Source organism: Girardinichthys multiradiatus, chromosome 18 (genome assembly GCF_021462225.1).
Source record: "Girardinichthys multiradiatus isolate DD_20200921_A chromosome 18, DD_fGirMul_XY1, whole genome shotgun sequence".
Lineage (NCBI taxonomy): Eukaryota > Metazoa > Chordata > Actinopteri > Cyprinodontiformes > Goodeidae > Girardinichthys > Girardinichthys multiradiatus.
The window spans coordinates 44,576,743-44,603,635 of record NC_061810.1 but is presented as its reverse complement, the minus strand read 5'-3'; the positions used below and the strand labels follow the sequence as shown (position 1 = coordinate 44,603,635).

The following is a 26,893-nucleotide window of genomic DNA, read 5'->3' as shown; positions in this document are numbered from 1 at the left end:
ATACTGCAAAGGCTAATATCTTGAGTTTAAAATATCATTGGACAACCTCGGAAATAAAATGTTTTGATTGGCTGTGCTTTTGTACAGTGAAATTCAAAGGTTATGTCCCGGGGTTTTAAGAGACCTGGATAGTGGCTTTAGTCAGAAAGCAAAAATGTGGAAAATAATTAAATTATCGGCTTGACTTGTAAAATAATGTTGTAAAACAGCTTATAGTGCCTCTGTGCCAACGTGTACAGCCACCAATCAGAGGCCGCGCTCTGGCGTGTTGCTAGGCAGATTATGTTAATATATGCAATGCAGCCATCTCTGCAGCTACCATTCTGAGGTAAGAACAACTTGTGCGTTTTCCACAAAATGTAAGAATTCATAGGATTAAAATGCGATCAGGTCTGTAGCTCGATTGTACGGAGGAGTTTACGTTATCGCAAAATAAAATCTCGGTTTGTTTTTGCGCACATCAGCCGGTGGATAATATATGTATTTTGTGTATGTCTCTTTGGATGTAGCTGCTGTTGTTAGTCCCACCCAAAATGGAGCCCGGTCTTCCTTGTTTCACGACAGACTCGAAGGGCTGGGCTCAACTAGAAATGGGGGACGGGTGGGTTTAGCCAAAAATTTCGGTCCTTAATGGTGTAAAAATTCTGTTTGTTTAAAAGTGGATAATAAGTTAGGTTTTCTGCGGTGTGAGAAGTTGTGTTAGTCGGACTGTGCGGCCTCGCTTCGGTGCTACGCGGCCGTATTGCTGATGTTGCGCCGCAGCAACTGCCCGTGTTTCCACAGCGCTGCTTTCTGTGGTATGGTCCGGTTGGGACCGGCAACCTGCGGGGTTAAAATAGGGGGGAATTAACATTTTATTGATTATACCAACTAGGGTAGTGAATGAGTGCAAAGAATCGGTGTTTTCCTGTTGGATTTGCCGCTCTGTTTTAAGATGGCTTTCCACGGGCGGCCTGCTGATCGAACCGGCCTTTTTCTTCCAAACGTTCCCCCGCTGAGAGGCTCGTGTGTCCGCTCTGTCCACGCAGCGACACGCCGGTTTATTTTGGCAATCCCTGCTTGTCAGTGGACCAAAACTGTGGCTGAATAATTCACGGCATCCCATTTACATGTCATTAATAAATACACTTATTAATATTTTGTCCTATATCCATGCTGATACAGAATACAAATGACTAAACGTACATCCCTGACCTTTCTTTAAAAGACTACAGATACAAAAAGCGTTTGGCTCCTTAAAAATGTTCTGTTTTTTTATTTTAATAAGCTTAAATACTTCAGACAGTAATACAAAAATAACCTAAGTAACTTCAAAATGCAGTTTTCAAATAATAGAATTTGTTGATGAAAAATGGTGACTAAACTAACCTGGCACCACATAAGTAACCAGGCCCTAAACCTCATCAGATGTTTGTGTTAGCTGGCAGTGAGGCTTATATGTCTGTGGTGGGATTTTGGCCAAATTTGAACAGATTTGTTTTAATACTGTCACATTAGAAGGGTTTCAAGCATAAATGGCTTGGTTAAGTTCATGCTGCAACAACATCTCAACAAGATTTAAGCCTGGACTTTGACTAGGCCACTTTAAAACCATCACGTTAACTTTTTTTTTACCACTCAGAGGTGGACTTAGAGATATGCTTTGTTTTTATTGTACTGTTGCACAAGCAAAATGAGCTTGAGGTTAAGGTCGAAATCTTACGGCTGGACATTCCTTCCTGGTATAACTTATGGTTCCATCAATTCTGGCAAGTCCTCCTGGTTCTGGAGCAGGAAAGCAGCGACATAACATCATACAGATTATGACATCTCCTGTCTCCCCCCACAAAACCCAATTGTTTTTGTTTAAATCGTGTTGTCATCTGATGACAGGGAGGAAAAGATGGAGACACAGAAAAGAAAGTTCTTTAAAGTGGTTGAAGGAAAGTAGGTAAGTTATGTCAGAGTATGAAGAGGAGAATATTCAGGTTAACTAAAGCTACTACTAGTAAAATGACTATTGCTGTCCACCTGTGTACTGATCAGCATAATCTTAGATGGAAGTGTAGGAACGGCCACTTAATATTAAGTTATTCATTTTTAAATATTATTTATATTGAAAAAGTGCATTAGCAAGATGTCTCATTTATTTAACGCTATTAAATAATGCTTGATTGACCGTGTGACTTAGCGGAGAAGAACACAGGCAAGGGATGAAGTATTCCCACCATGCCTCTGACGGTTGCATCTGCAGAGTGATCCTTTAATAAGCTGAAGCTTATCAAAACATACCTTCATTCCAGTATGGGCAATGATCGCTTGACCCAGTTAGCAGCAATCTCCATTGAAAACAGTGTGGCACGGTCTATTTCATGTCATGCCATTCTTGATAAATGGGCGAGTGCAAAAGGCAGGATGTGTAACAATATAGCAACAACATTCTTACATAGCGTACAAGCTGTTCAGATCTCATAATATCATATTTCCACTACAGAGAATGTATTGAGTCCTAGGTGCTGCTGCATTTACATATTGTTACATTATTATACAGTATTTTTTGTTGTTAATTGAGTTGATCACCTGCTGTAATAAAAACATAAAAGTTTTATACACGTAAAGATAAAACCAAATGTCCAGCGGGGTGCATGGGGGCGCCTGTAATGTGTCTGCATACCTTGCAGAAAGTAGGTGTCATGTGTGGCTTTTTGAGTTTTTTTTAGCCTACTTCATGTTGTCAGACAGGTTCTTTTAAAGTGAGTTCATGATTGGACAGCTCACACAGTAACCTACCTTGTGGCTAGTCAAATGAAACTCGATATTCCAAATGTGTGGTTACTTACAGTTAATTTGGGATTTAACAAGCAGGGTAATTACTTTTTCGCTTAAGAAATGACGTCATCATATGAAATAGTTTTTTTTTTATCTACTCAGGTTATCTTTATCTGACTCAGAAGTTTGATTGATGTGTTGTATTTTAGTGTTACCAAAAAGCCAAAACAGAAAAACAGCTGGAATGGAGTAAATATGCTGTAGTTTGTCGCCTATAGAACCAGACGTCATGGTCAGTCGTTCTATTTGTTTAGCTATTTTGTTATAAAACATTACTGTAACAATATAAGATATATCCTTTTTAAAACAGTCAGGTGAACTGTCCACAGACGTTTAAGATTTCATAGTAGTTTCTGTCATGGTGTCATCGGACAAGGAGGAAGAGCTGATTTGCCTTGTAGCTTTGGAAAAACAAAAGAAAAGAAGGAATATGTAAGGCCATCAAACCAGACTAGGGACAAAGAAGGGGAATACGCCTGACTGGTTGCTTGGACCAGTGTGTCACATATTAAATAGTTCGATGAGAAGACCTTTTCCCGCCGAGCAGTTTGCTGTGTGACACCACGTACGCGGTCATAAAAATGTAGCTTTGCACAGATGTGTCCGGCGGTCTGGTCAACTGCTCAGAGTTTAAAAAAAAAATGTCCCTAATAAAATTCCTGCCTGTTATTTTTGTTGTACTGTACGGCTGAAGCAAAACGTTTGAGCCGTATGTGAGGACACTGCAGAATGACTCGAATGCATCAGAACCTATGCTGAGATCACACGTTTGTCATCGTGTTTTTTAATGGCTGCTAATCTGCTTGATTCTTGTGCCTTTTGTGATGTCATCAACTCAAAGCAGAGTTGGCAGTTTTTTTCTTCTGTACTCTTTTTAAACATTTTATCTTGTTAAATCCTTCAGCAGAAATCCTTACTTTTTTACCCAGCTGGAAGTTTCACTGGGCAGGTTCTTCAAAACCATAGTTTTTCTGTGATTCATCCTTTCTAGCCTCGTAGAGCTGCATGATGACAAAGAAGCAAGAGAAGATTAAGGAAAATGTGGGCTAATCTGAACTGATATTGTCATTCTGATGTTGCTATATTATATTTTCCTAATATGATACAGCTCTGAAATATGTGAGTGTAAAATAATAAGATCAAAATCCGTTTTATTTTATTTTTGTGACAGTATTACTATTAGAATAACAGGTGTTAAGATAAAAATGTCCTAGAAACCATTTATTATTTCTATTGTATTTTAGGCATCCCACCCTGTGTCAGGAGGGGAGTGAGGTGGCTGGCGAAGGTGCTTTGCAGCGATGGAAACCAAGCAGGAACCGTCCGCCGTGTGGAGTCAGACAGTTAACGACGACTCAGACAATTCAACACAGGTATGAAGTCAAACTCAGAGTGTTACAGTAGAGACTGTCAGAAACTGGGTCGAGGCTTCCACTGCAGTAATCAGGATGTTATTCAGGTCTGTATTGGTGAAGAAAATGCTGATTCTAAAGGAGAAACTTTGAATTTACCGACCTTTATGTTTTTCAACCTTCACATATGGTCACAAGATATGTATCATGACCCAAAAGGCCTGAACCTAAAGACGATACATGCTACTTAAAAGCTTCCCCTGTAAGGTGGACCGGCTCAGCCAAAGAAAGGTTGTGGTCTGTGTTATCTGGGCAGAGCTTGGAGTCCGCTTGGGTTTTCTGGCATCTATTCAGGATGCCTTTTGGATGCTTCTCTTTCGTTTTCCAAGCACGTCGGCCTTAGAGAAGACTTCTCCAGAAATTGCAGAAAGGACTACCTATCACCTCTGGTCCGGGAATGCTTTGGGATCCCCCACAACGCCTGGAAAGTCACTGGGAATAGAAATGTATGGAATCCTTCAAAGACATCCCTCTCGTACTGGTACTGGATTCAACTGGACTGGTACTTCTGTGACCTAATGTTACACTAGAAGATAGGGATGAAGCTTTCTCCATGATGAACCAGATGAAGGCCACAAGCCGAAACGCATTGGTCTGCTAATAAAGTTGCTTCCTGTTACTTGAAGTGTTGCTGAGGTCTTCACCTCACATGAAGTTCCATTAGATGCTACAATACTCTACTATCCTAAAAGTCATGTACAACCGTAAAACAAGCATCAGTAATTCGACTTGCATCTACTGAGCCTTTTTTCTTGCAGTGAAGATTTAGAGATTAAAGAGATTCTTCTCTCATCTAAAAATTCATATGCATGAGATAGGAATGCAGATGCTTTAAAGGCTTTGTGTTGCATGCTGCTGTGTTGCAGGTGCATTTTGAAGGCAGCACTGTGGCCCAGATTGTGTACAGTGGAGATCAGGCAGACCGAGCGGAGCAGCAGGTGGTCTATACAGCAGAGGGGAGCTCCTACACCTCTGTGGAGTCTGCAGAGCACACACTAGTCTACATTCATCCTGCAGATGGCGCCCAGGTGAAAACAAAGACAGCTTAAATACAGTTTAGTTTAGACAAGACTAAAGCATGCCCAGAACTCTCTCTCACTTATTGCATATTTAAGCTAAGTTTACATGCACACATTCTTTTCAATGTTTCCTCAGACGGTGTTTTCAGATCAGCCACAAGTGGCTTACATCCAGCAGGATGGCACCACTCAGCAGGTCTGTCTGGCTTTCCTTTCCACATTTCTGACTCGCTGCGAGTTGCATTGTTTTCACAAACCGAGATGTCAAAAACGTTCCTCACCTACAGGTGACTGTTCTCCTGCCTGGTGGACAGAACGTGAATGCTGCCAATCTGCATGTTCTCAGTAATGTAGCAGATGCTCCACAAGCCATCCTGGAGCCTGTGTCCCAGGTGGTGATGCATTTTCCAGCTCTGCAGGAAATTTAAAGACCTCATTTAATATCAGTTGGCTAATAACTTTCCCACACAGGAGCAGCTGTCCAACTCTCTCACAGACATGGGTGACATCGCAGAGCCTCCCAGTAGCCCGCTTGGAGCCACGGACTCCACAGACGACTCAGACGAAGTGGAGGATGAAGACTCCGAGATGGACGACTGGGAGCTGCAACACCCTCAATCGTTTGACCCTCACGCCCTCTGTGAGTGAAGCTCTCCGCTGCTGCCTGTGGACACAACATGTTGAACAAAACACACAAGATAATTTCACTTTACCCTTTGCATTAGTCCAATAAACCTAAAAACAAAGCTAAGTAACCATTTCTGCACTTCCTTTAACCTATTCCTAAGTCAATTACTGTTAGATTCTGTTTCTACACAAATATACTTCTAATAAACAAACTGTATAATCATAACATATTTAAATGTCAACTGAAGAGACTGACTTGTGGCACCAGCTGTTTACAGGATTAAAATGCAGTCCTAAAAAGGTTGAAAAAAGTTGAATATGGGGAATGTTTGAGTTTTCAGATTTTCCCCGTTTTAAAAGAATTAACTACAGCTGTACCCACCTATATCTAGATCTAGTTTGATGCTTTTCTTGTTGATATCTGTGGTGTCTCAGGGTGTGAGGAGTGTAACAGTGCCAACCCTTCAGACTGTCCTCTGCATGGCCCCCTGCATCCCATCCCCAACCGGCCCGTGTTATCCAAAGCCAGGGCCAGTCTTCCTCAGATCCTTTACATTGACCGCTTCCTGGGAGGAGTGTTCTCAAAGAGGCGCATCCCCAAGCGCACCCAGTTCGGCCCTGTGGAGGGAGCGCTGGTTCCACAAAGTGAACTGCAGGACCACTACTTTCAATTAAAGGTAAGTAAGACAAGACCATGGAGAATTCAGTTGATTTAGACTGCACATAACTGACTTGTGTAGTGAGTTCAAGCCAGCTCTCCATGAGATCATTATGGTAAAAGATGTCTCCAAAACCTACAGCAGGGTCCTGCTACTGTTGACATGAAAGTGCATGCCTGTACAATCAGAACAGACTGTACCAATAATAATTATAATTTTGGACTACCAGGTCTGCAGTAGAAATAGAATAGAAGAGTCCAGAAATAGAAACTCGCACTTACTGTAAAGCATTGAGGTGAAAGCGTCATGGTTTGGGGATGCTTTGCTGCTGAAGTATATGGCTAGCTCTCCATCACAAAATCCACCATGAATTCTTCTGTGTATCAGGTGATGCTAAACATCTCGCAGCTGAAAGTGAGGAGCGGGGCATACTGGTATGTCCCTTTTTCCACAGACTCTGCTTAGGCCAGCTCCACTCACACGGTTTTGCAAGCATTTCCATTACCAGTTGTTCTGGCCCAGTACCCACTTTCTTGGTTCCTGCTCCTGAGCAGGTACGACCGGGGCTGAGTAGGGACAACATGTGACGTGAACAGACTGCTGTTCACGGATTGGCCATGGGACCAGGACAAATGAGATGGTTTTTGAAGAGGTTGTGGAGGGAAAAGTTAATAAAACTCAAGAGAAACTACAATAATATTAAGGACCACAGTGGCCAGAACGGGTCAAACCGAAATTTAATTTTACTATCTACAAATGATAAATTACGCCTGAAGGCTGAAAGAAAAAAGACACATCAGCTTACTGAATTACAAGCAGGTAGGGGGCGCTGTATTTAATAACATCCTAAACCAGCTGATCACACATAAAATCAGCTGTTCAGACACACAAGTTTCCCCCAAAACACACAAAACAACGTGAAACAGCGTTTTTGGTTTAGAAATTTATTGATGGTCCTTTAGCGAACGAGCGTCTGCAGGAAGAGGAAGCAGGCAGAGAGTATTTGGTTTATTTATGTTTTATTTCCTATTTCTTTATTATCATTTCACGCAAATTACTTTAATGTGACAATGTTTCACAGTCAGGTTAACAGCAGCACAGCGGACTACACTGAAACACAACCGGTACCATGCTGAGTAGAGAGGGACCGAGTGGAGCCGGAACCTTCAATGGAAAAGGGGCAGTGGAAAGCTACAAGAGGCGCCTCAGTGAAGTTATTTCAGCCAAAGGGGACGAAACTCTAGTTATTAAGGCTAGCTATTTATTGGCAACCTCTGAGTAAGATATGTGGAAGGCCTTAAAATAAAATCATCTCATATCAACTCTAGCATATTCTCACAATGAAGAACCTTTCCATACATTTCAAATAATTTATTTATTGGGGGAAACAAATCTCATATTTAGAAATAATAGTTTTTAAGCAAATTCTTCTTGCAAAACTTATTGGCACCCCTGAACTAAATGTATCTGAATCAATTTTACGCATTTAATTTTTTTAAGTTGATCAGAGTTTGAGGATTTTGTTAGTGATACACGCCTTCCTGTTTCTCTGGGATAAAAATGCATCTCATCGTGTCTGGCTGATTTCGTCGTCAGCTGTGCATGCTGGATCCAGAGAAGGCAGCGGAGAAGTCAAGCGATGTGTGGTTGGACCTTTCTGATGAGGACATCTGCAACTGGATGATGTTTGTGAGGCCGGCGCAGAATCACCTGGAGCAGAACCTGGTGGCCTATCAGTACGGCTCCGAAATCTTTTACACCACCATCAAACACATCCAGCCCAAGCAGGAGCTGAAGGTCGGTGAGCTTCCACATGGTGGAGGATGTGATAAGACCAAAAGAAGAGAGGAGTGAGAGGTTATTTAGGTCTGTGATTTATGTTGCAGGTGTGGTATGCAGCCTCGTATGCAGACTTTGTGAATCAGAAGATCCATGATGTTACAGACGAAGAGCGGAAAGGTGACTTTGCTTGACACAGTTTCAGTCTGGTACATCAGGCTGCATTTTCCTGTCCCGATACACACCTTCTCTTGTTCATGCAGCTCTCCAGGAGCAGGAGTGGAACTGGCCGTGTTACGAGTGCAACCGCCGCTTTGTGAGCTCGGAGCAGCTGCAGCAACATCTCAACATGCACGACGACAAGTTTAGCTCTGTTTCCAGGTTAAAACATTTGTTTATCATAATCTTGGTTCACCCTCCTTTTATGACCACATCAACTGATCTCTGTGACTGTCTGCTGTCAGATCCAGAGGCCGCGGCAGAGGGAGAGGCAGGAAGAGGTTCGGGACAGGGAGAAGACCAGGACGCCCCCCAAAATTTATACGCTTGGATCCACCTGTAGACACCAATGGGGACAAGGCAACAGTAAGGAAACTTTGTTTATATCAGGAATAGTTGGTGCAGGAAAAAGGAAAAGAAAACCTCAGTAAAACCATGAATCTACAATTATTCACACTCTCAGCAGATTCAGGTGTAAAGTAGTATTTTAACAAATGTTTCTTCTAACTGGAAGTAAAATGAACATTTTGCAGCGGCCCGGCCAGAGTCTCAACTTATATCTGATAGAGAATCTGTGGAGGGAGCTAAAGATTAGGGTGATGGCAAGGAGACCTTCCAACCTCAAAGACTCATCACCAAAGATAAAACATCTTAATATCAGTGGAATCATTCAAAAAGCTACTCATCAAGGTTAGGAAGACTTTATATGTCATAATACCAAAAAAGATATTTCAACTGATTTTTGCGAAGGGTATAATTTGACATGCCATTTTTAATTAAATATAAATAGAAACAAATAATCTTTTTCAAAATTGATACGTCTTTTACATTGTTTTATTTTCTTTTAGAGACACCTGCCTTGTTTTCTAACAGAAACAAGGTTCTTGGTTGAATAAAAATATCTTTACATCCAAAATCTGACAGAGGTGTATATTATTTCATATTAACCCTCATATTTTTAATTGTCCAGTAGAAAAGGAAAAGTCTACTTATACCCCTTCCTCAAAAAAGGACAACGAAGTTACTATTATTATTATTATTATTATTATTATTATTATTATTATAAAAACTCAATGTAGAAATAAATGACACACATTGACTAGTAGGACCGATATATAAATTGTAGTAATGTTTTAACAACTTGCAACCAACAGTAATGTATGTTGAAAAAAGCATAAAACAATAAGAGATGAATGGTGGATTTCTATGTACATAAACATATGAAAGTGTTCTTACTATTTTTATCAGGAATTGCTGGATTTGACAGAGAAGGTGTTGGTGGAACATGAAGGAGGAGCACAGAACGGGCTGAAGGAAGTGGACATGGAGCCTGAGGGGGATGCTGGGACCGAGGACGAGGGTCCACTGGAACCTCCTACCGAGGAACCGCTCCTACAGTCCGAAACACCATCTGCTAATACAGACCTGCCTGTTTCCCTAAAGGAAGACCTGGCACAGAGCAGCCAGCCAGAATCCCATCTCACCTCCCAGGACATGCACCGTGCCAAGAAAATCCGGGTGAGACTGCAGACTCTGTTTCTCCTGAAGAGTCCCAGATTTTAATGCTGTTTTATGCTTTACAACAGTGTGTCTCTTCTTCCTCAATGTGTGCTTCCCTCACAGACGGATGAGCAGGTAGGTAAAACCTGGAAGATGACGAGACAACAGATGTTCTGTTTATATCGGACACATGTGACAGGACACAGATCGTTCCACGATTTATGCTCCAGTTTTGTTTTTAAGCAGAAACCAAAAACACTCTGCAGGTTTGTTCCAGCTGATCTCCTCCTGTTCTTCTACCCCAGAACGCAGCTCTGCAGCACCTTTTCATCAGGAAGACTTTCCGTCCTTTCAAATGCACGCTGTGCGGCAAGGCCTTCCGGGACAAAGACAAGCTGGATCTGCACCTGAGGGTTCACGGTCGTGACGCCTACACCTTCTCCTGCCACTTCTGCACCAAGAGTTTTGTGAGCGACTCGGCGCTTGAGGACCACCTACTGGTGCACACGGAGAGCCGCTCCTACTCGTGCCTCTTATGTCCGGATACGTTTGAAAGGTTGGAGATGCTGAAAGATCACGTGGAGGTGCATTCTGTGGACGGCTACTTCACTTGTCCTTCCTGCAAGAAGACCTTCACAGACTTCATCCAGGTTGGTAGTAATAGCAGTACTTTAGTACTAGGTGAGTAGCTTTTGTGTGTGTGTGAAGTTTTCTTCTGCAGGGAGGAGATTTGAGCTTTGAATGCAGAGCTGAAGCACAAGATTCCACAGATCTGTAGAGGGATCTCCTGAAAAGGTCCCAATGGGTGTAACTCAGCAATTCCCCTTCTTAGATCTGGACTGAGTTCCTTGGAGGTTCCCATTATTCTGATCACTAACCAGATGTTCATGGACCTTGTTCTTATCAAATTAAAACACTATCCAGAACCTTCAGCAACACTTTCTAAAAGAGTCAGACTAATGTCTGTATATATTTGAGCCAGCGTGGATTAGGGAAAATCTACAGTAAATCAACCATTTTTTGTTTTTAAAAATCAATCTCATTAAAACATTAAAGCCCTGAGATAGTTTGACATTCATGCCCTAAAAAAACATGTAAATCTGACTGAAACTCTAACTTTTAGGAAATATCCATTGATGTGCTCCTCCATAGGTGAAGAAGCATATCCGCTGCTTTCATTCAGAGAAGATCTTCCAGTGCCCAGACTGTGAAAAAGCCTTTTGCCGACCGGACAAGCTGCGGCTCCACATGCTGCGGCACTCTGACCGCAAGGACTTCCTGTGCTCAACATGCGGCAAACAGTTCAAGGTGACCTGCAGAAGGAAACACCTGAAGGATGACAGTTAGCCCTGTTACTGCAGTACCTAATCCCTAATTAATGTTTCTTTCCTAGAGGAAGGATAAGCTGCGCGAGCATATGCAACGCATGCACAATCCAGACAGAGAAGCCAAGAAGTCGGACCGAACCCACCACTCCAAAACCCACAAAACCAAAGTCCCTGCCACCGACCTTGACAGCTTTGTGTTCAAATGCAGACTGTGCATGATGGGATTCCGACGCAGAGGGATGCTGGTGAGATGCAGGTCTCTAGACTTTGCTCGCTGCTAATTTCCAGCTCGCTTGGCTTAAATTTTTTATTTGCAGGTTAATCATTTGTCCAAACGGCATCCGGAGATGCGGATTGACGACGTGCCAGAGTTAACACTGCCGATCATCAAACCAAACAGGGATTACTTCTGTCAATATTGCGATAAGGTTTGTTTTCTTTCACTTCTGTTTACAGAGAGTTTGGACGCTTCACAACGCTACAGGTTTATTTAATGAATAGTGTTTCTGCAGGTGTACAAGAGTGCCAGTAAAAGGAAAGCTCACATACTGAAGAACCATCCAGGGGCCGAATTACCTCCCAGCATCCGGAAGCTGCGTCCGGCTGCTCCTGGTGAGCCAGACCCAATGCTGAGTACTCACACCCAGCTGACCGGAACCATTGCAACAGCGCCGGTCTGCTGCCCACACTGCGCAAAACAATACAGCAGCAAGGTTAGTAGAGCTTGATCAGACATGTTATCTCCTCACTGGGAAGTTTGCAGTAATTCCTAACAAAAAAAGTGCTCCATTTCCAGACTAAGATGGTGCAGCACATCAGGAAGAAGCATCCAGAGTTCGCCCAGCTAGCTAACACCATCCAGACCCCTCTGACCACGGCTGTCATCAGCAGCGCTCCTGCTGTCATCAGTGCTGATGGTACCGCTGCAGAGGCAGTAGTGGTGAGAACAAACACTTTTCAGAGTCACTGAACTCATTGTTTTCAAATCTACAAATGTTGAACCTGTGTCCACCTTGCTTTGTCTGCATACTGTGAGGGTTTTATTTCCAGCTCCAGATGAGGGGAGAACATTACAAACAGTTCTGGTAACAAAAGATCAAGAACTGATCCTGAACCGAATAAGCAGTATGCATTTGGTTATAAAAAACTAACTGGAAACCACTGCAGAAATGTGAGATTTTCCAACTGACACCTGAATTTCCCCACTGTGGACAATAACAGGTATTTCAAAATACCGAAAACAGAGCTGATGTAGGACCTAATAAATTCACAGAGAACAAACCAACAAAAAACATAGAATAAAAACATGCATGTGTCAAATAATACATGAAACTGAAACACAGAGGGATACAGCGCACACTGAGCTGAAGAATGCGATGTGTCTGACTGAAAGTGATTGTGGGACAGGAAGAGAAATCTTTTGTTGAGCAGGTCCCTGGTGATCTGATGTAAATATTGGCTACTGATGTGATAGCGACAAACGTGAAAGTCTGAGAGCAAAAATAAGATGTGCAAAGTGTCCTACCCATAGTAAATATGGCAGAAAATCCCCCCAAAATAATAATCTCATAAAATATTCTGCTTTCTCATTTATCCGTTTTACATAAAGGTATAGAAAGTCAGAATGAATCAGTGGTTAAAGCACAGAGCATGTAAAGCCTTATGGGTGTGCTACAATGAGCTGTTTTTGGACAGATATTAGCTGTTAATGCTTCTGATCTTTACTGTGTTCTTTCTGTTCCCACAGACCACAGACCTGCTGACCCAGGCCATGACGGAGCTTTCTCAGACCCTGACCACAGACTACCGGACCACACAGGGAGACTACCAGAGAATCCAGTACATCCCAGTGTCCCAGGCGGGGGGCGGCCTGTCGCATCCGCAGCACATTCAGCTACAGGTGGTCCAGGTAGCTCCGGTAAGTAAATTCGGTTTTTTGTGCATCCTTAGAAAAGCAAGTATCACCACACACTGTCATTTTGAGGAGTTATGCTGCAGCTGAAAAGATTTTTGTTTCTCGCTGTATTTTACATGATTTCTTTGCTCTCTGCAGGCCTCCTCTCCTCACTCACAGGCCCAGACAGTCGATGTGAGCCAGCTGCATGATCCTCACGGCTACAGTCAGCACTCCATCCAGGTCCAACACATCCAGGTCTCTGAGTCCTCAGGCACTGCACAAGCTGCCACACAGGTAAACTATTAGAAAGAACCTTATTCTGTAACACTATTATACATTTCTGTTGCCAATTGGTAATATTAAAGTTGATTTCAGGGAAACAGTCAGCCTCTGAGCCCTGCCTCCCAGCAGCCCAGTCAGGAGCTGAGCCCGGCCCAGCTGACCCCCGTCACTTTAGCTCAGAGTCACACCCTTCAGACAAGCAGCACCCAGCAGCAGGGGACGGTGCAGCACGCTTACATCCCTGGAAACTGGAACTACCGAGGCTACCGTGAGTCACTTTAAATTTCCAGCTAAATACTTTTTTTTTGTGCCATGTGCTTACATGTGAGGGTGAAACCTTGACCTCTGACCGTTCCAGCATCTGAGATCCAGATGATGACGCTGCCTCATGGGCAGTATGTGATCACTGAGCCCAGCACCCCTGTGTCTGGAGTCAACAGCAGCCAGGTGAAAACGGTGAGTGAACACCACCGAATCATAATAACCGAGGTACATCAGAAATTTACAGGCGTAAAAGTTGCAAATGCTATGGCAAGTGACATTTCTAAGGAGAGGATGCAGTCTGCCCATCTGTCACGGTGGGATTCTCTGACTGGACTTTATAGGGAATGGGGATGCACTACCCGGGTTCTGTCATGGTTGTTTTAACAGTTCCTCCACAGCCGTATGCTTATACCATCACCTAAACTTGAACGTTTTTCTGTTAAAACTACTGCTGCACGAAATAAGAAAATCCATCACCAGTGATATTACTGGTAAATATTGGGATAAATCCACATTTTCCTCACTACTTTCTTATCCATTCTTCCAGCACTCTCTGTCTGCAGCATCTAGGACACTGTTATCTGTGTCAGGTGTGGGCATCTTCTGCGAGGCAGGCTAAATAATACACTGGCATGAAAAGTGAAAAATACACTTAATGCACTCAAAGCAGTCCTTCACAGCATTAATATTCCACAGGTTGATAATGTCCTGACGATATATTTGCCGTATATTTTGCGGCGTTGATTAAAACTGGAGAGAGTTCCACTCCCTCCACTGGAGAGAGCCAGCGGAGCTGTTAAAAAACAATGGCTAGCTTGGGGAAGCTGAGCTGGCCTTATTATACTCTCACATCTCAATTTTGGGGTTTATGTACATAAATGTTAGTGCAGTGAGATGTAGCAGCCTGTAATCTCTGTGCGTATGTTGCAGGTTATTGCATACACAGCCGTGTTGTTTCAAAAGCAAATGCAATTTTTATTGCAAGCTGTTTTTTTAAAGGTCTATTTCTGTAGAATTGCCTTTTTAATCATCACTGGTTGGCTTATTGTTAAACTAAATTATGGAGCTGGAATCTCCCTAAAACTAAACAGAATTATCTATATGCATCCAAAAATAATTAGTGACACTCCCTACCTTTTGATTCAGATCCTAGGCAGTTTAGAGCAGGGCACCTGCGTTCATTTATTAACTGGAAACGCTGTCGCCTCTTGCAGACGCACTTCGTTATCTCTGAGGGTCAGAGTGAGCTGGAGACGAAGCAAACGGCTCCTCAGAGCACAACCCAGGCCCAGACTGATCACCTGGAGCAACAGCCTGCGGGCCAGCAGGCCCCCACACAGTACATCATCACCACCACGACCAACGGCAGCGGCACCAGTGAAGTTCACATCACAAAGCCATGAACTCCAGACGTGGAGTTCAGACCAATCATGCATGGACCTTTTTCTCTGGACGTTTGCTCCTATAAATGAAGAACAATGCCGTCGATCCGTGTGTGTGGATCTGTGTACATGTAGAGATAAAACGCTCCCAGCACAGTTTTATGTGTCTGAACGTTAATGAGCTGCTGCCAGAACTTTATCAGGAAATAAAATAAAGCAGAAGAGGTTTCTATTTAGAAAAGAATATAACAATGATGGAATAAACACACTACCTTTAACAACATGCACTGGAAAATAAAACTCAATGGTAGTTTGTTTTTTTAATAAATATTTTCAGTTCTTATAGGGAGTGGAAGCTCTGTTCTAATCCAGGTTTGATATGTTACAAACACATTATATAGCATTTTATTTGTAAATGACCAGAAAATCCAGTTAAATCCCAGTTCTCACCATCAGTTGGATGTTACCGCACAGTGTTGTTGATGATTTGTGATGTGAATCAGTTTACTCTTTGGAGCGCACAGGTCAGGTTTTTATTTTCCAGCTAGATTATTATAAATTCATGAAATATGAATGAGATATTTTAATATCTGAATGTGTTGTCATCAGTTTTTATAATAAATGTTGGAAAAACAAACACGGTTCATACTTCATTCTTCAGGATCACACAGTTTTAACCTTCACTAAGTCTTTGTCTGCATTAGGTAAGATCATAAAGGCGTTTCAGAGGTAAAGTTAATCTTTTAATGGTCATAAATCCTAAAGGTTATTATCGCAGACTGAAGGTAGTTTACAGCTAATCTGTATTTTTGCTTCTTTCTTCATCAAATTCTATTTCTTTACATGTTTATCAAGGTAGCACTGTTGCCTTGCAGCAAGAAGATCCTGGGTTTGAATCCCGGCTGAGGGTTTTTCTTCATGAAATTTGGGTGTTCTCCCCATGCATGAGTGGGTTTTTTCCGGGTACTCCGGCTTCCTCCCACAATGCAAAAATGACTGTGAGGTAATTGGTATCTCTAATATTCGCTTTTGAGCAAGACAGGAGGTTGTGGAAGACCTCCTGACTTGTTCCAGTACCTGTTGCCCTGACATCCCTCATCAAGAATGTCCTAAAGAGACTCCTGTTGGCCCACCTGAGTAAGCAAACAAGAAACTTTCAGGACCCCCTTCAGTTTGCTTACAATGTGGAGTTGGAGTTGCCATCATACACCTTTCTTTGATTTCTCCAGTGCATTTAATACAATCCAACCTGATTTGCTTTGTCAGAAACTCCAGAAGACTCAAGTGGAGGCCTCAACCATCTCCTGGATCAAAGACTACGTGACAATCAGACCACAGTTTGTGAGACTGAAGGGTTATGAGTCTAACCAGGTAGTCAGCAGCACAGGAGCACCACAGGGGACTGTACTCTCACCATTCCTTTTCACTCTGTACACCTCAGACTTCCAGTACAAGACAGACTCCTGTCATCTGCAGAAATACTCGGATGATTCTGCAGTTGTGGGGTGGATCAGAGATGGACAAGAAGCTGAGTACAGGAAGGTGGTGGACCGCTTTGTGGCATGGTGTGGAAACAATCATCTAATTTTGAACGTGACTAAAACAAAGGAGATGATTGTAGATTTTAAGAGAAAGAGGAATAAGTCAAAAACTATTTCTATCATGGGAGAAGAAGTGGAGGTGGTGGAGGAGTATAAATACCTCAGTGTTCACCTGGACAACAGACGAGTGGAGATGCAACAGAAACGCAGTTAACAAGAAGGGACAGAGCAGACTGTACTTCTTGAGGAAGCTTAGGTCCTTTGGTGTTTGCAGCAAGATGCTGCATATCTTCTATAATTCTGCCATCATCTGCTGGGGAAGCAGCATCAGAGCCAGGGACTTAAAAAAGCTCAACAAGCTAATAAAGAAGGTTGGCTCTGTTCTGGGGACTCCTCTGGAACCTCTGGAGATCATTGTGGAAAGAAGGATTCTTCATAAAATGAAGAACATTATACAGAACCCTGAGCATCCTCTTCATGAGACTGTCGAACAACAGAATGTCTTCAGTCAGAGGCTTCTTCAGATCTGCTGTAAGACAGACCTCTACAGGAGATCCTTCCTGCCCACAGCCATCAGCATCTACAACGGCACTTTGCAGAAACCTGCATAATATGAGCTATAACAACATTTAATGTCCCTTTGTGATGAATAAAGTATTTTTGAATTGAATTAAATGGGTGAGTTTTTGGTTGTTTGTCTTGTGTGTCTCTGTGTTGCCCTGCGATGGACTGGCAACCTGTCCAGGGTGTATCACACCTCTCACCCGTAGGAGACCAGCTTCCCCGCAACCCTGTGCTGAAGAGGCGGGTATGGAAAATGGATGGATGGTTATTTTTGCTTCTTTCTGCATCAACTTCTATTATTTCTTTACCTATTTAGCAAGGTAGCTCTGTTGCCTTGCAGCAAGAAGATCCTGGGTTTGAATCCCGGCTCGGCGTCTTTCTGCATGCAGTGTGTCTCTGTGATAGGCACCAGCCCTACCCGGGTTCGAGTCCGGGACCCGGCGACCTTTGCCGAATGTCTACCTCCCCTTCCTGTCTGCCTACTATCAAAAAGAAAGGCCTCTAGTGTCGATAAAAAAAGAAAAACAAGTAGGTATAGCTGATGAATGTTTGGGTTTATTAAGGCTACAACCCCCATTTTGTGACCACACATTGTTATTTTCTTCTATTTCGTACCCATTCCTCCTGCTGGTTAAATATTTTAATAACTTGTGGAAATAAATAATCCTAACATTGCACACATCAAACATATATTTGAATTTGTTTAACCGTGTGTTATTTTGTGAAGATTTTATGTTACACTTTTTCCATTGGCTTTGGTTCTGACTCTTGTTTGAAGCGGTTCACACTGACAAACTTTGATTGGGACCCTCAATGATCAAACCAGAATAACTCTGAGCAGGCACCTGCTGGTTAAACCACATATTCACATTATTGTTGTATTTTTTTTTTTTTTTTACAGTAGATTGTGGATAGTTATTAAAAATATTGTCAGAAATAATGAATGGTTGGTACAAAACCTTTCATGGCAGATTTGTGCTCAAAGAAGCTGCTCTGTCTACTGCGTTTATAACAAACAACTGAACTCTAGATTTTATTTATCATCATAACAAATTTTCTGAGTGAAGTTTCACTTCTTTAAACTTGTTTATAGCACCAAAATGTCTTTCTTTGTCCAGAATCAGTGCTGCTTCAGCTGCTCTTGCTGATACGCAACAAAAACAACTAATCCATTTATTCATTTGTAAGAAAGTTTTTTAGTTAATAAAAAAAGGCCTTTATGAATGGGAGTCATTCACGTTGTTATTCTAATCCTCAACGCTAGATGGCAGCATGACCTCAGGTAGCAGCAGTAAATCCCACAGCATTCTGAACCTGGCAGTCAGTGCCTCAACATAAGTAAGTTTGTGACTCAGGGAGTCGTTTGTTCTTGCTCCTTCTGGGTGGAGCAAGGATCGTTCTCTGCGCCGGTCCGTCTTGATCTGTGTGTCTTACACATTCCTGTTTGGCCAGGAAAGGGAGAAAAACTCTATCTAGATGAGAACAAATCCTCCAGTTAGGCCTGTTTAGCTGGATTGTCTGGTTGAATCATATTCTGAGCAGATGGACATTGAACGCCTATTGCCTCGGACGCAGTTTTAACCAGGATGTTTGTGTCTGTGTCTCTCCCATGCCTTGGATAACAGTCGTCCACCACAAAGGTCAGAGGGCAGCTGGACAGGAGTTAGACAGGAGGCTGGGAGTGGGCCAGTAAACCGATGGAGGAGGAGAGGGAGGATGGAGCGGGCGCAGCAGCAGAGAACCAACAGCAGCAGAGGTAGGCTGACCTTTGCGACTTTCACCAGGCAACCTTCTCAGGCTAGCACTGATTGTCTTCACTGTGACTTGATGGGACGGGTCTATAGCGTAAATCTTTTCCAGCTTTCTTAAGACAGAATGCCGTCATCATCTGTCAGTTCACGTCTTACTGCTGATCAGGAGCAGAGCTCTGAAGTGACTCTAAGAATCATTACCTTCCTTATTTCTTAGGGTTTGACAGCTTGTCACTCATTTAAAGGTGCTCTGGAACAGTTTAGATCTAAATCAGAGCCTCACGATAGTGCAGTATGAGTCAGGGGTCATGAGTCCGTATGCTCTCTCGCACAAATAGGGCCCTCAGTGAGCCCCTTTTCCTGTGAATCAAAACCAGTCAAAGCAAAAATTCAACGTGCTTCAGTTCTGCACATCGGAGAGTCTCGGGTAAAGGCACCCCTTTTCACCAGAACAGCTGGAGCCACACTCAGTCCCGTACTACAGAAAGTACCAAAACAGTCACAATCTGGCCTTTAATTCTGGCTCTGCAGGCCTCTTTATTTACTACGCCACCAAGGAAATATCATCTTGACTTGAATTATGTGTTTTCCTGTAATCACCATTGGGTTGTAACCATCTTTGTCATTAACCTCCACGATCCAAGCATCCATAGAACTGCGTCTTGATTGTGAATACTTGGTTTTTCCAGATCTACTGGGTGGAGCTCACTGCAGTGAAAACAATGACAACTTTAACTTGTGTCTCAACTCACGTGGGCTCAACGATCTTTACTGTTGTCAAGTGCAGTGCCTTAAAAAGTAATCACCCCTGCTTACACATCTCATTATAACCACAATCCTCAGTGTTTTTATTGGGATTTTACGTGACAAAGGGTAAGTGGTGCTCAATTGTTAAGTGGAAAGGCAAAAAATACATGCATATGACAAATCCACTGTAAACAGCTGCATTTGAAGTCACCTAATTAGTAAATAGAGTACACATCTGTGTGTAATTTAATCTCAGTATAAATCCAGTTGTTCCGTAGGCCGAAGGCCTTGGAGGTGTGTTAGAGAACAAACAGCATCATGAAGACCAAGAAGCACACCTGGAAGGTCAGAAATAAAGTTAGGGTGAGGTTTAAAGCAGGGTTAAGTTATAAAACGAGCTGTTTCATATATGTTGGAAAAATGGAAAGAATGTAGAAATACTGCAAACCTACCAAAACATGGCTGCCCACCTAAACTGGCAGGCCAGTAAAGAGTATTAATCAGAAAAGAAGCCAAAAGACCCATGGTAATCCTGGAGGAGCTGCAGAGATGCACAGCTCAGGTAGGAGAATGTATGAAGAGGACAACTAATCTATGTGCACTCCACACATCCAAACTCTTTGGAAGAATGGCAGAGAAATCTTTCTGAGGTTTATTACAAGCAGACATGTGAAAGAAGCTCTCTGGTCTGATGAGACTTATTTCTTTGGTTTACATGCCAAATCCTATGTGTGGCAGAAATGTGTGGCATTGAAATTAGAGGTCAAAGAATGAATGCAAGAATACAATCTTTATTTCCAACATGTAAACAACAAATGTCTGCAAAAACGGTGTAATAAAGCAAAAATAGGAATCAAACATAAAATAAAACTCTCATATTCACTTTGGGAAAGAGCAGAAAGAAGTCACTCGTACTCGTACTCGTCGTCTTCCGCTTTATCCTGGACCGGGTCGCGGGGGCAGCAGACTCAGCAGAGACGCCCAGACGTCCCTCTCCCCAGACACCTCCTCCAGCTCCTCCAGGGGGAGCCCCAGGCGTTCCCAGGCCAACCGAGAGACATAGTCCCTCCAGCGTGTCCTGGGCCGTCCCCTGGGCCTCCTCCCGGTGGGACGTGCCTGGAACACCTCCCGAGGAAGGCGTCCAGGAGGCATCCGGTATAGATGCCCGAGCCACCTCAACTGGCTCCTCTCGATGTGGAGGAGCAGCGTCTCTACTCCGAGCTCCTCCCGGATGGCCGAGAAAGAAGTCAACGCCTTTTAAATCCTAGATCCATTTGACTCATTTGTAAATCTTGCATTTCAGTCTAGAATATCTAAATACTTTCCAGATTATAAATATTTCTACCTATAATTTGTCCCCCATTTCACAATAATTCAGTCTACACTATCCATGAATGTACCTACAGTATACAATGAATTCATTGTTATACAGTCTACAGCATCTACACCTATAACTATAGACAGTCTCCTGTTAGATATCCATGCTGCTACACTGATCATCAGCCAAAACAACCAAACACTATCCCACCAGATTCAACCAGCAGTATGCTATCCAGATCCTCACTGTCTACTTTAAACTCTGTTACATTCATAATGCTTTCTAGTTGTTTATGATTTTTTTAATAGCTTTATATTCATACAGTGTTTCACATCCATACTGTTCCACAAATTCACTCTACAGACCACTATGCACATTTTCCTCTTCGTTGGTCTCGCTTTTTGTTTTCTAAAATTTAGCTCTCCCCTTTAACTCGTAAGTCTTTCCTGCACATTTGTTTTTTATACTTTCTGGTAACTGGTTATTTCTTGCTCTATATATTATTTGACCAGTTTTGAATTTGACACAATCTCATAAGTTTTTATCATGTTTGACTTTAAAAATAAGGAATTTGTGTAAGCGTCAAGCTGTGGGGTTGCTTTTCTACAACAGGAACGGGACGGCTGGTCCGAGCTGGTGGGACGATGGATGGAGATACATACAATGCTGGAAGATAACCTGTCAGAGACAACAATGGACAAGCTAAACATACAGCCTGAGCTACAGTAGAACGGTTTACATCAGGGCATATCCACATGTCACAGTGGCCCAGATCCAAGATTTAAAAATATCTGTTGACAGGTGGCCTCCATCCTATCTGCTTGAACTATTTTGCAAAGAAGAGTGAGAACAAATATCCCTAGATGAGCAAAGCTGTTAGAGAGAACCCTCAAAAGGTGGTTCTACGAACTGTTAAATCAGAGTGGTGAATACATGTGGATGCCACACTTCTCAGATAAAAAGGAAATCAGAAAAAGTGACCTATCACAAATTAAAGCACTGAAGTTTATGAAGTTTAAGTGAGAAAATGTTCAAGAGGTATTATTATTTTTTATGAGGCAGTAAATGCCTAGTGTTGGTGAGCATCTGTTGTGGAGTTGTGCAGGAATTCATCTGAATTTGCTAAAACAAGTGAAAAAACGTTTCTGGCAATCCCTCACTAACCTAAACATCTAGTCACCCTTTTAATTTCAGCAGACAACTGGTGAGCGTGCAAAACATACCATGCCTACCCCCCAACCTGTCCACCATTTGAAACTGACATGATAAAATAAAAAATAGAACATTTGTTCTAGGCCCAATTTGAAGTGCTCTCAGCGCCCCCAAACCTGTGGCACCCTGGGTGTCGAACAACCTCCTCCATATTATCCTGTTAATATTAACCATCCTTTATTGTCTCTCTGTTTCTCCGTTTCAGTTTGATTCAAACACAAAATGAAGGTCCGCTCAAAGGGAAATTATGGTCCCAGACTCTGAGGACATTCTGCTGTTTCGTCCCAGTGGCTGCAGTGTGGTTTGTCTGCCAGCTGGAGGCGCTGCCGCACCCCTCTCTGCCACTGGAGCATGTGTGCTGCAGGGTGTTGTTAGTGTGTTTGCTGTGGGCAGTTCTGGCAGCAGGTATTTACGTCCTAAGGTGCTGCCTGCGGCCAGGACAGAACCAGGTGAGCAAAGCCGCATGAAGAAAGTCAACCTCGAGCCTCTTTGTTTTAAAAAAAATGTATTTTGTTTATTCTGTAATCTTGTAATTTAAGGATAAACCTCTACAGAGAAAACAGCAGGTGGTCAAGCCTGGAAACCACAGAAATCTGTATTCACGGTGAAGCTTCAATAATTTCAAATTAATTTTCAGCGTTACTTAACATCTATGTTGTCGAATAATTAACATGTTATAATTTTTTAATCATTACAAATTGCAGTCAGCTCTCCAGGATGCCCTCGACAAGGACCCCAGGCATTGAGGTTCCTCTGGCCCTGGCTCTGACCGACAGTCTGCTGCTGTGTGTGCTTCAAGAGCCCCTGGAGGACCCCTCTGTGTCCCACATTGAGGCTCTCCACTCCAGGCTGGAGGTGAGATGAAGCGAAACACTTTAAAGAAACAAACTTCACCCCCTCGCTCTGACATGCACACACACACACGGATGCCTTCGGCAAAATTTGCTCTGTTTTGTTTTTAATCACTCTTTGCAGGCAGATCAGTTTGAATCTTTGTTGGGAATATCAAAAGGTAGACATGTTCCTCTCAGGAATACACAGATATTTTAGCCCCAGGCTGCACACAACTGCTGCTGTTCTGTATTCTCAATCAATGAGACCAGCGAGAGGGAGAGATTTTAACGTTCCATTTCCTTCTGCTTTACCTGAAGAAGCCCACAGCAGCAACTCAAAGTTTTCATTACTCTCCCATTCCCTGCAGGCGGTGGCTCACACACTGGAGAAGGTGAACTTTGGGTCGGAGGTGATACTGGAGGAGGTGGGCCAAGGCACAAGGCTTTCAGGCAAACTAAACCTCCTCTGTGCTTACCTGGAGCAGAGGTGAGTACACACACACACACACACACACACACACACACACACATGGAGAGGATGCTGCATGACGGCCAAAAGTGGCACTCAGACCATCCGGACCTCAGCATCCTTTCATCAAAATGAAGAGTGTCATGCAAAAGTATTCACACCCTTAAACCTTTCCACATTTTGCCTCATTAAAACCAAAAGCTTCACTTTATTTATTATGATTTTATGTGATAGATGAGGTAGAGGATCCTGGTGTAGTGGAGAACGAATTATACATGTTTTCATCATTTGTTTGAAAAGTGTGGCATGCATTTGTATTCAGGGCGCTTTACTCTGACACCCACAAATAAAACTTAGTGCAACCAACTGCTTTCAGAACCCAGACAAGAGAGCCTCACTGTGTGTAATTTAATCTCAGTCTAAACGCAGCTGTTTTGTGAAGAACTCAGAGGTTTGCTGGAGAACATTAGAGAACAAACATCCTCATCAAGAACATCCTATAAACCACTGTTCAGTCCATCATCTGAAAATAGAAAGAATGTTGCAAAATTGCAAACGTACCAAGACATGGCTGTCCACTTTAACTAACTGGCAGGGCAAGGACTCCCATGGCAACTCTGGAGGAGCTGTAGAGATTAATAGCTCAAACGGGGGAATTTTACACTGCACATCACCCTGAACACACCATTCCCCAAGTTGAAGCATGGTGGTGGTAGCATCATGCTGTGGCGATGCTGTTCTTACGCAGGGACAAGCTGGTCAGAGTTGATGGGAAGATGGATGGACGAAAATACGAGGCAATCCTGGAAAAAAAAAACATGACTAGAGGCTTCAGAAGACATGTGACTGGGGTGGAGGTTCACCTTCCAGTGGGAATTACACTGGAATGGTTTAGACCAAAACAAATTCATATGTTACAGAGGCCAAGTCAAAGTCCAGACCTAAATACAGTTGATAATCTGTTGGAAGACTTGAAAACTGAAGTTCATAGATGCTTTCCATCCAATCTGACTGACCTTTAGACATTTTTCACACAACATCCCAGTAAAAAGTTTGTGGTTGTAGAGTGTAAAACTGTGACAAAGGCCCAGGGGTATGAATACTTCTGCAACTCACTGTGCATGAAATGTTTCCTTTACATGCTTATGGATATATTAGCTAACATAATTTTACATGTAGATGTAAGAAAGGTTTTTCTAAACATTTTTCAGCTGGGTGTCAGGATAATAATCCTTTGAATGTGCAACAGGTAACGATATCCGACCCTGAATGTGTGACATGTAGTAAACTGCCCCCATGGATCAATTTGTTTTAGTGAATTTACTGGTTTAACTCATTGTAGCCTGAACCCTGTATGAACGACAAACGTCCCACTCTGACAGGATTGGATCCCTGCAGGCTCTGGTCCAGGTGCAGACAGATTTTGAGTCCAGTGTTAAAGACTTGCTGCAGGGCCTGGATGGGCTCTGGAGCCAGTTGGAGGAGCTGCACACTGGGGTGACACTAACCAAGAAGGACAGCCAGGGCAACAAAGACCCGGCTTCAACCCAGGCAGATGCTGAGGTAGGCAGGAGTGACTGCATATCTGCAGGAATGCAAACACATTTTCTTTTTGTTTTCTCAGTTTTATTATTTCTAATATTCTCCTTGTTTGTCCAAGTGCTTGGTTTCAGTGTTGGCTCAGTATCAGAACAAACTGCAGTCCTGTCAGGATCATCAGAAGGACAGCACGCAGCTCTTACAGGTGAAACATTCCTCCCAACACAACAAATCTTTGACATTTTCTGTTCTCATTTCTATAGCCATTTGCTTTGCTTCCTCAGGACTTAACCTGGAGTCACACTCACATCAGCAGCAAGGTGAACAGTGGCAGCGAGTCCGTCTGGCCCGAGCTTTTGCTTCAGTCCAACATTGAGGAGGTACCTTAAACTCTTCTCTGAAAGAAAACATGTTTAGATTGATTTGAAAGCTAAAACACCCGTCCTTCTCCAGTTTGACAAGGTCCAGGAGAGTTTCAGCTCTCTGGAGCAGCAGACCGCCACCTTCAAGACCCACCTCCAGGGACTTGGAAAAGAAAATCAGACAGAACCTGTTGGGGCCCTTGTTTATACTAACGGGGCCGATTCGATGGTACTTTTGGATTTGCCTCTGAGGAGTTCAACCCCTCTAGTGACAAAAACACGCTCTCCTTTATCACTGCGCGAGAGGTCAGCGCTCAAGTTTCCCTCCGCGATGGGATGCCTGCCCAAACCTGGGAAGAAAAAGTGATTTTTTTTTAAAGATACAGTTTTCACACATTAGGTGTTTTATGATCAGAACTGTTTTAATTTATAAATGTTTTGGCAGATGTTGATCATTTGCTGGCTGCTTCAGAATTGAGTATTTATTTTTGCATTAATTACTTTGTATAGAATGCTGCTTGCATATTTTTATCCAGAACTCATAGTTTTAGTGATGCCGGTTTGTCAGCAGGTGGATTGAATATTTTAAACGCTAGGGGGCAGACTTATACCAGATGTTACAAAAATGAGCAGAACCACTGCCCACCCATTTCTTCTAAAAATGCAAAACATTTGATTAAGCCTAATTTTTAAGTGTATCGTTCTTTTAACTTAATTACAGTGAAAAATATAAGTCATCATGTGTTTTATACTTTTTTAACATTTTCTCTTCTCAATGAACATACAAAAAACTTTCCAGCATAATTTATGATTTATTCTAAAAACACACAGAATGTGCCATGCCAGAAATAAATTTCAATAGATTAAGGAAAGCTAAAAAATTATATAGAAAATATTTTCATGTTCAGGTATTTTTTTCCATCAAATAGAGAACATTTTCATCTTTTTTCACAATGCAATTCTCTTAACACTGTTCAGTTATTTATTTCTTTAAGTTTTGTTTCTCGTATTCCTTTAAATTGGCCTTTATCAATACTTTAAAGCTTTCTACAGTTTTTTTTAGTTATTGTATATTTTAGTTACTTTTCTTTCATTTTGAGTCTGTTTTCAGAGGATTGTTGCTCTGACCTACAAAACTGCTCTGTCATCATAGAGTGGCTGAATGCAAGCAGTCTGCGGAGGCAGGCGTCTGAGGAACAGTCTTTAAAAAATAAGAAAGGTTCATCAGAAAAATGCTAAACATGCAGGGGAAATAAACATTTATCCATTCTGTAAACCCGGTTATCTTTGTGAGGTCGCTTGTGCCTATCTCCAGGGGTCATTGAGCAAGAGATGGAATACACTCTGGACAGGTCGCTGGTCCATCACAGGGCAACACAGT

The 26,893-nt window shown here is 42.6% G+C and overlaps 2 protein-coding genes across 7 annotated transcripts; both read left to right on the top strand.

Moving 5' to 3' along the window:
* The first annotated feature begins 133 nt into the window (after window positions 1-133).
* Window positions 134-15,813, top strand: prdm10 (PR domain containing 10). 6 transcript variants are annotated; one of them, XM_047392456.1, is made up of 24 exons: window positions 134-328; window positions 4,053-4,181; window positions 5,087-5,248; window positions 5,376-5,435; window positions 5,527-5,634; window positions 5,711-5,879; window positions 6,302-6,543; window positions 8,122-8,322; window positions 8,412-8,484; window positions 8,568-8,685; window positions 8,769-8,889; window positions 9,772-10,041; window positions 10,147-10,158; window positions 10,329-10,673; window positions 11,176-11,331; window positions 11,417-11,596; window positions 11,669-11,779; window positions 11,864-12,064; window positions 12,148-12,291; window positions 13,099-13,269; window positions 13,405-13,542; window positions 13,624-13,798; window positions 13,889-13,986; window positions 15,009-15,813. In XM_047392456.1, the coding sequence occupies exons 2-24, from the start codon at window positions 4,110-4,112 to the stop codon at window positions 15,195-15,197; spliced, it is 3,516 nt and encodes a 1,171-aa protein (XP_047248412.1). In that variant the 5' UTR covers window positions 134-328; window positions 4,053-4,109; the 3' UTR covers window positions 15,198-15,813. The 6 variants fall into 6 exon arrangements, with proteins under 6 accessions (XP_047248412.1, XP_047248413.1, XP_047248411.1 ...); XM_047392457.1 differs by lacking the exon at window positions 134-328 and adding an exon at window positions 371-601; XM_047392455.1 differs by lacking the exon at window positions 134-328 and adding an exon at window positions 3,690-3,927.
* Window positions 15,814-18,676: 2,863 nt separating this feature from the next.
* Window positions 18,677-26,249, top strand: si:ch211-151h10.2 (uncharacterized protein LOC567699 homolog). The gene is made up of 9 exons (XM_047392433.1): window positions 18,677-19,037; window positions 22,515-22,758; window positions 22,849-22,913; window positions 23,014-23,164; window positions 23,511-23,629; window positions 24,994-25,174; window positions 25,272-25,355; window positions 25,435-25,530; window positions 25,604-26,249. The coding sequence occupies exons 1-9, from the start codon at window positions 18,979-18,981 to the stop codon at window positions 25,877-25,879; spliced, it is 1,275 nt and encodes a 424-aa protein (XP_047248389.1). The 5' UTR covers window positions 18,677-18,978; the 3' UTR covers window positions 25,880-26,249.
* The last annotated feature ends 644 nt before the right edge of the window (window positions 26,250-26,893 follow it).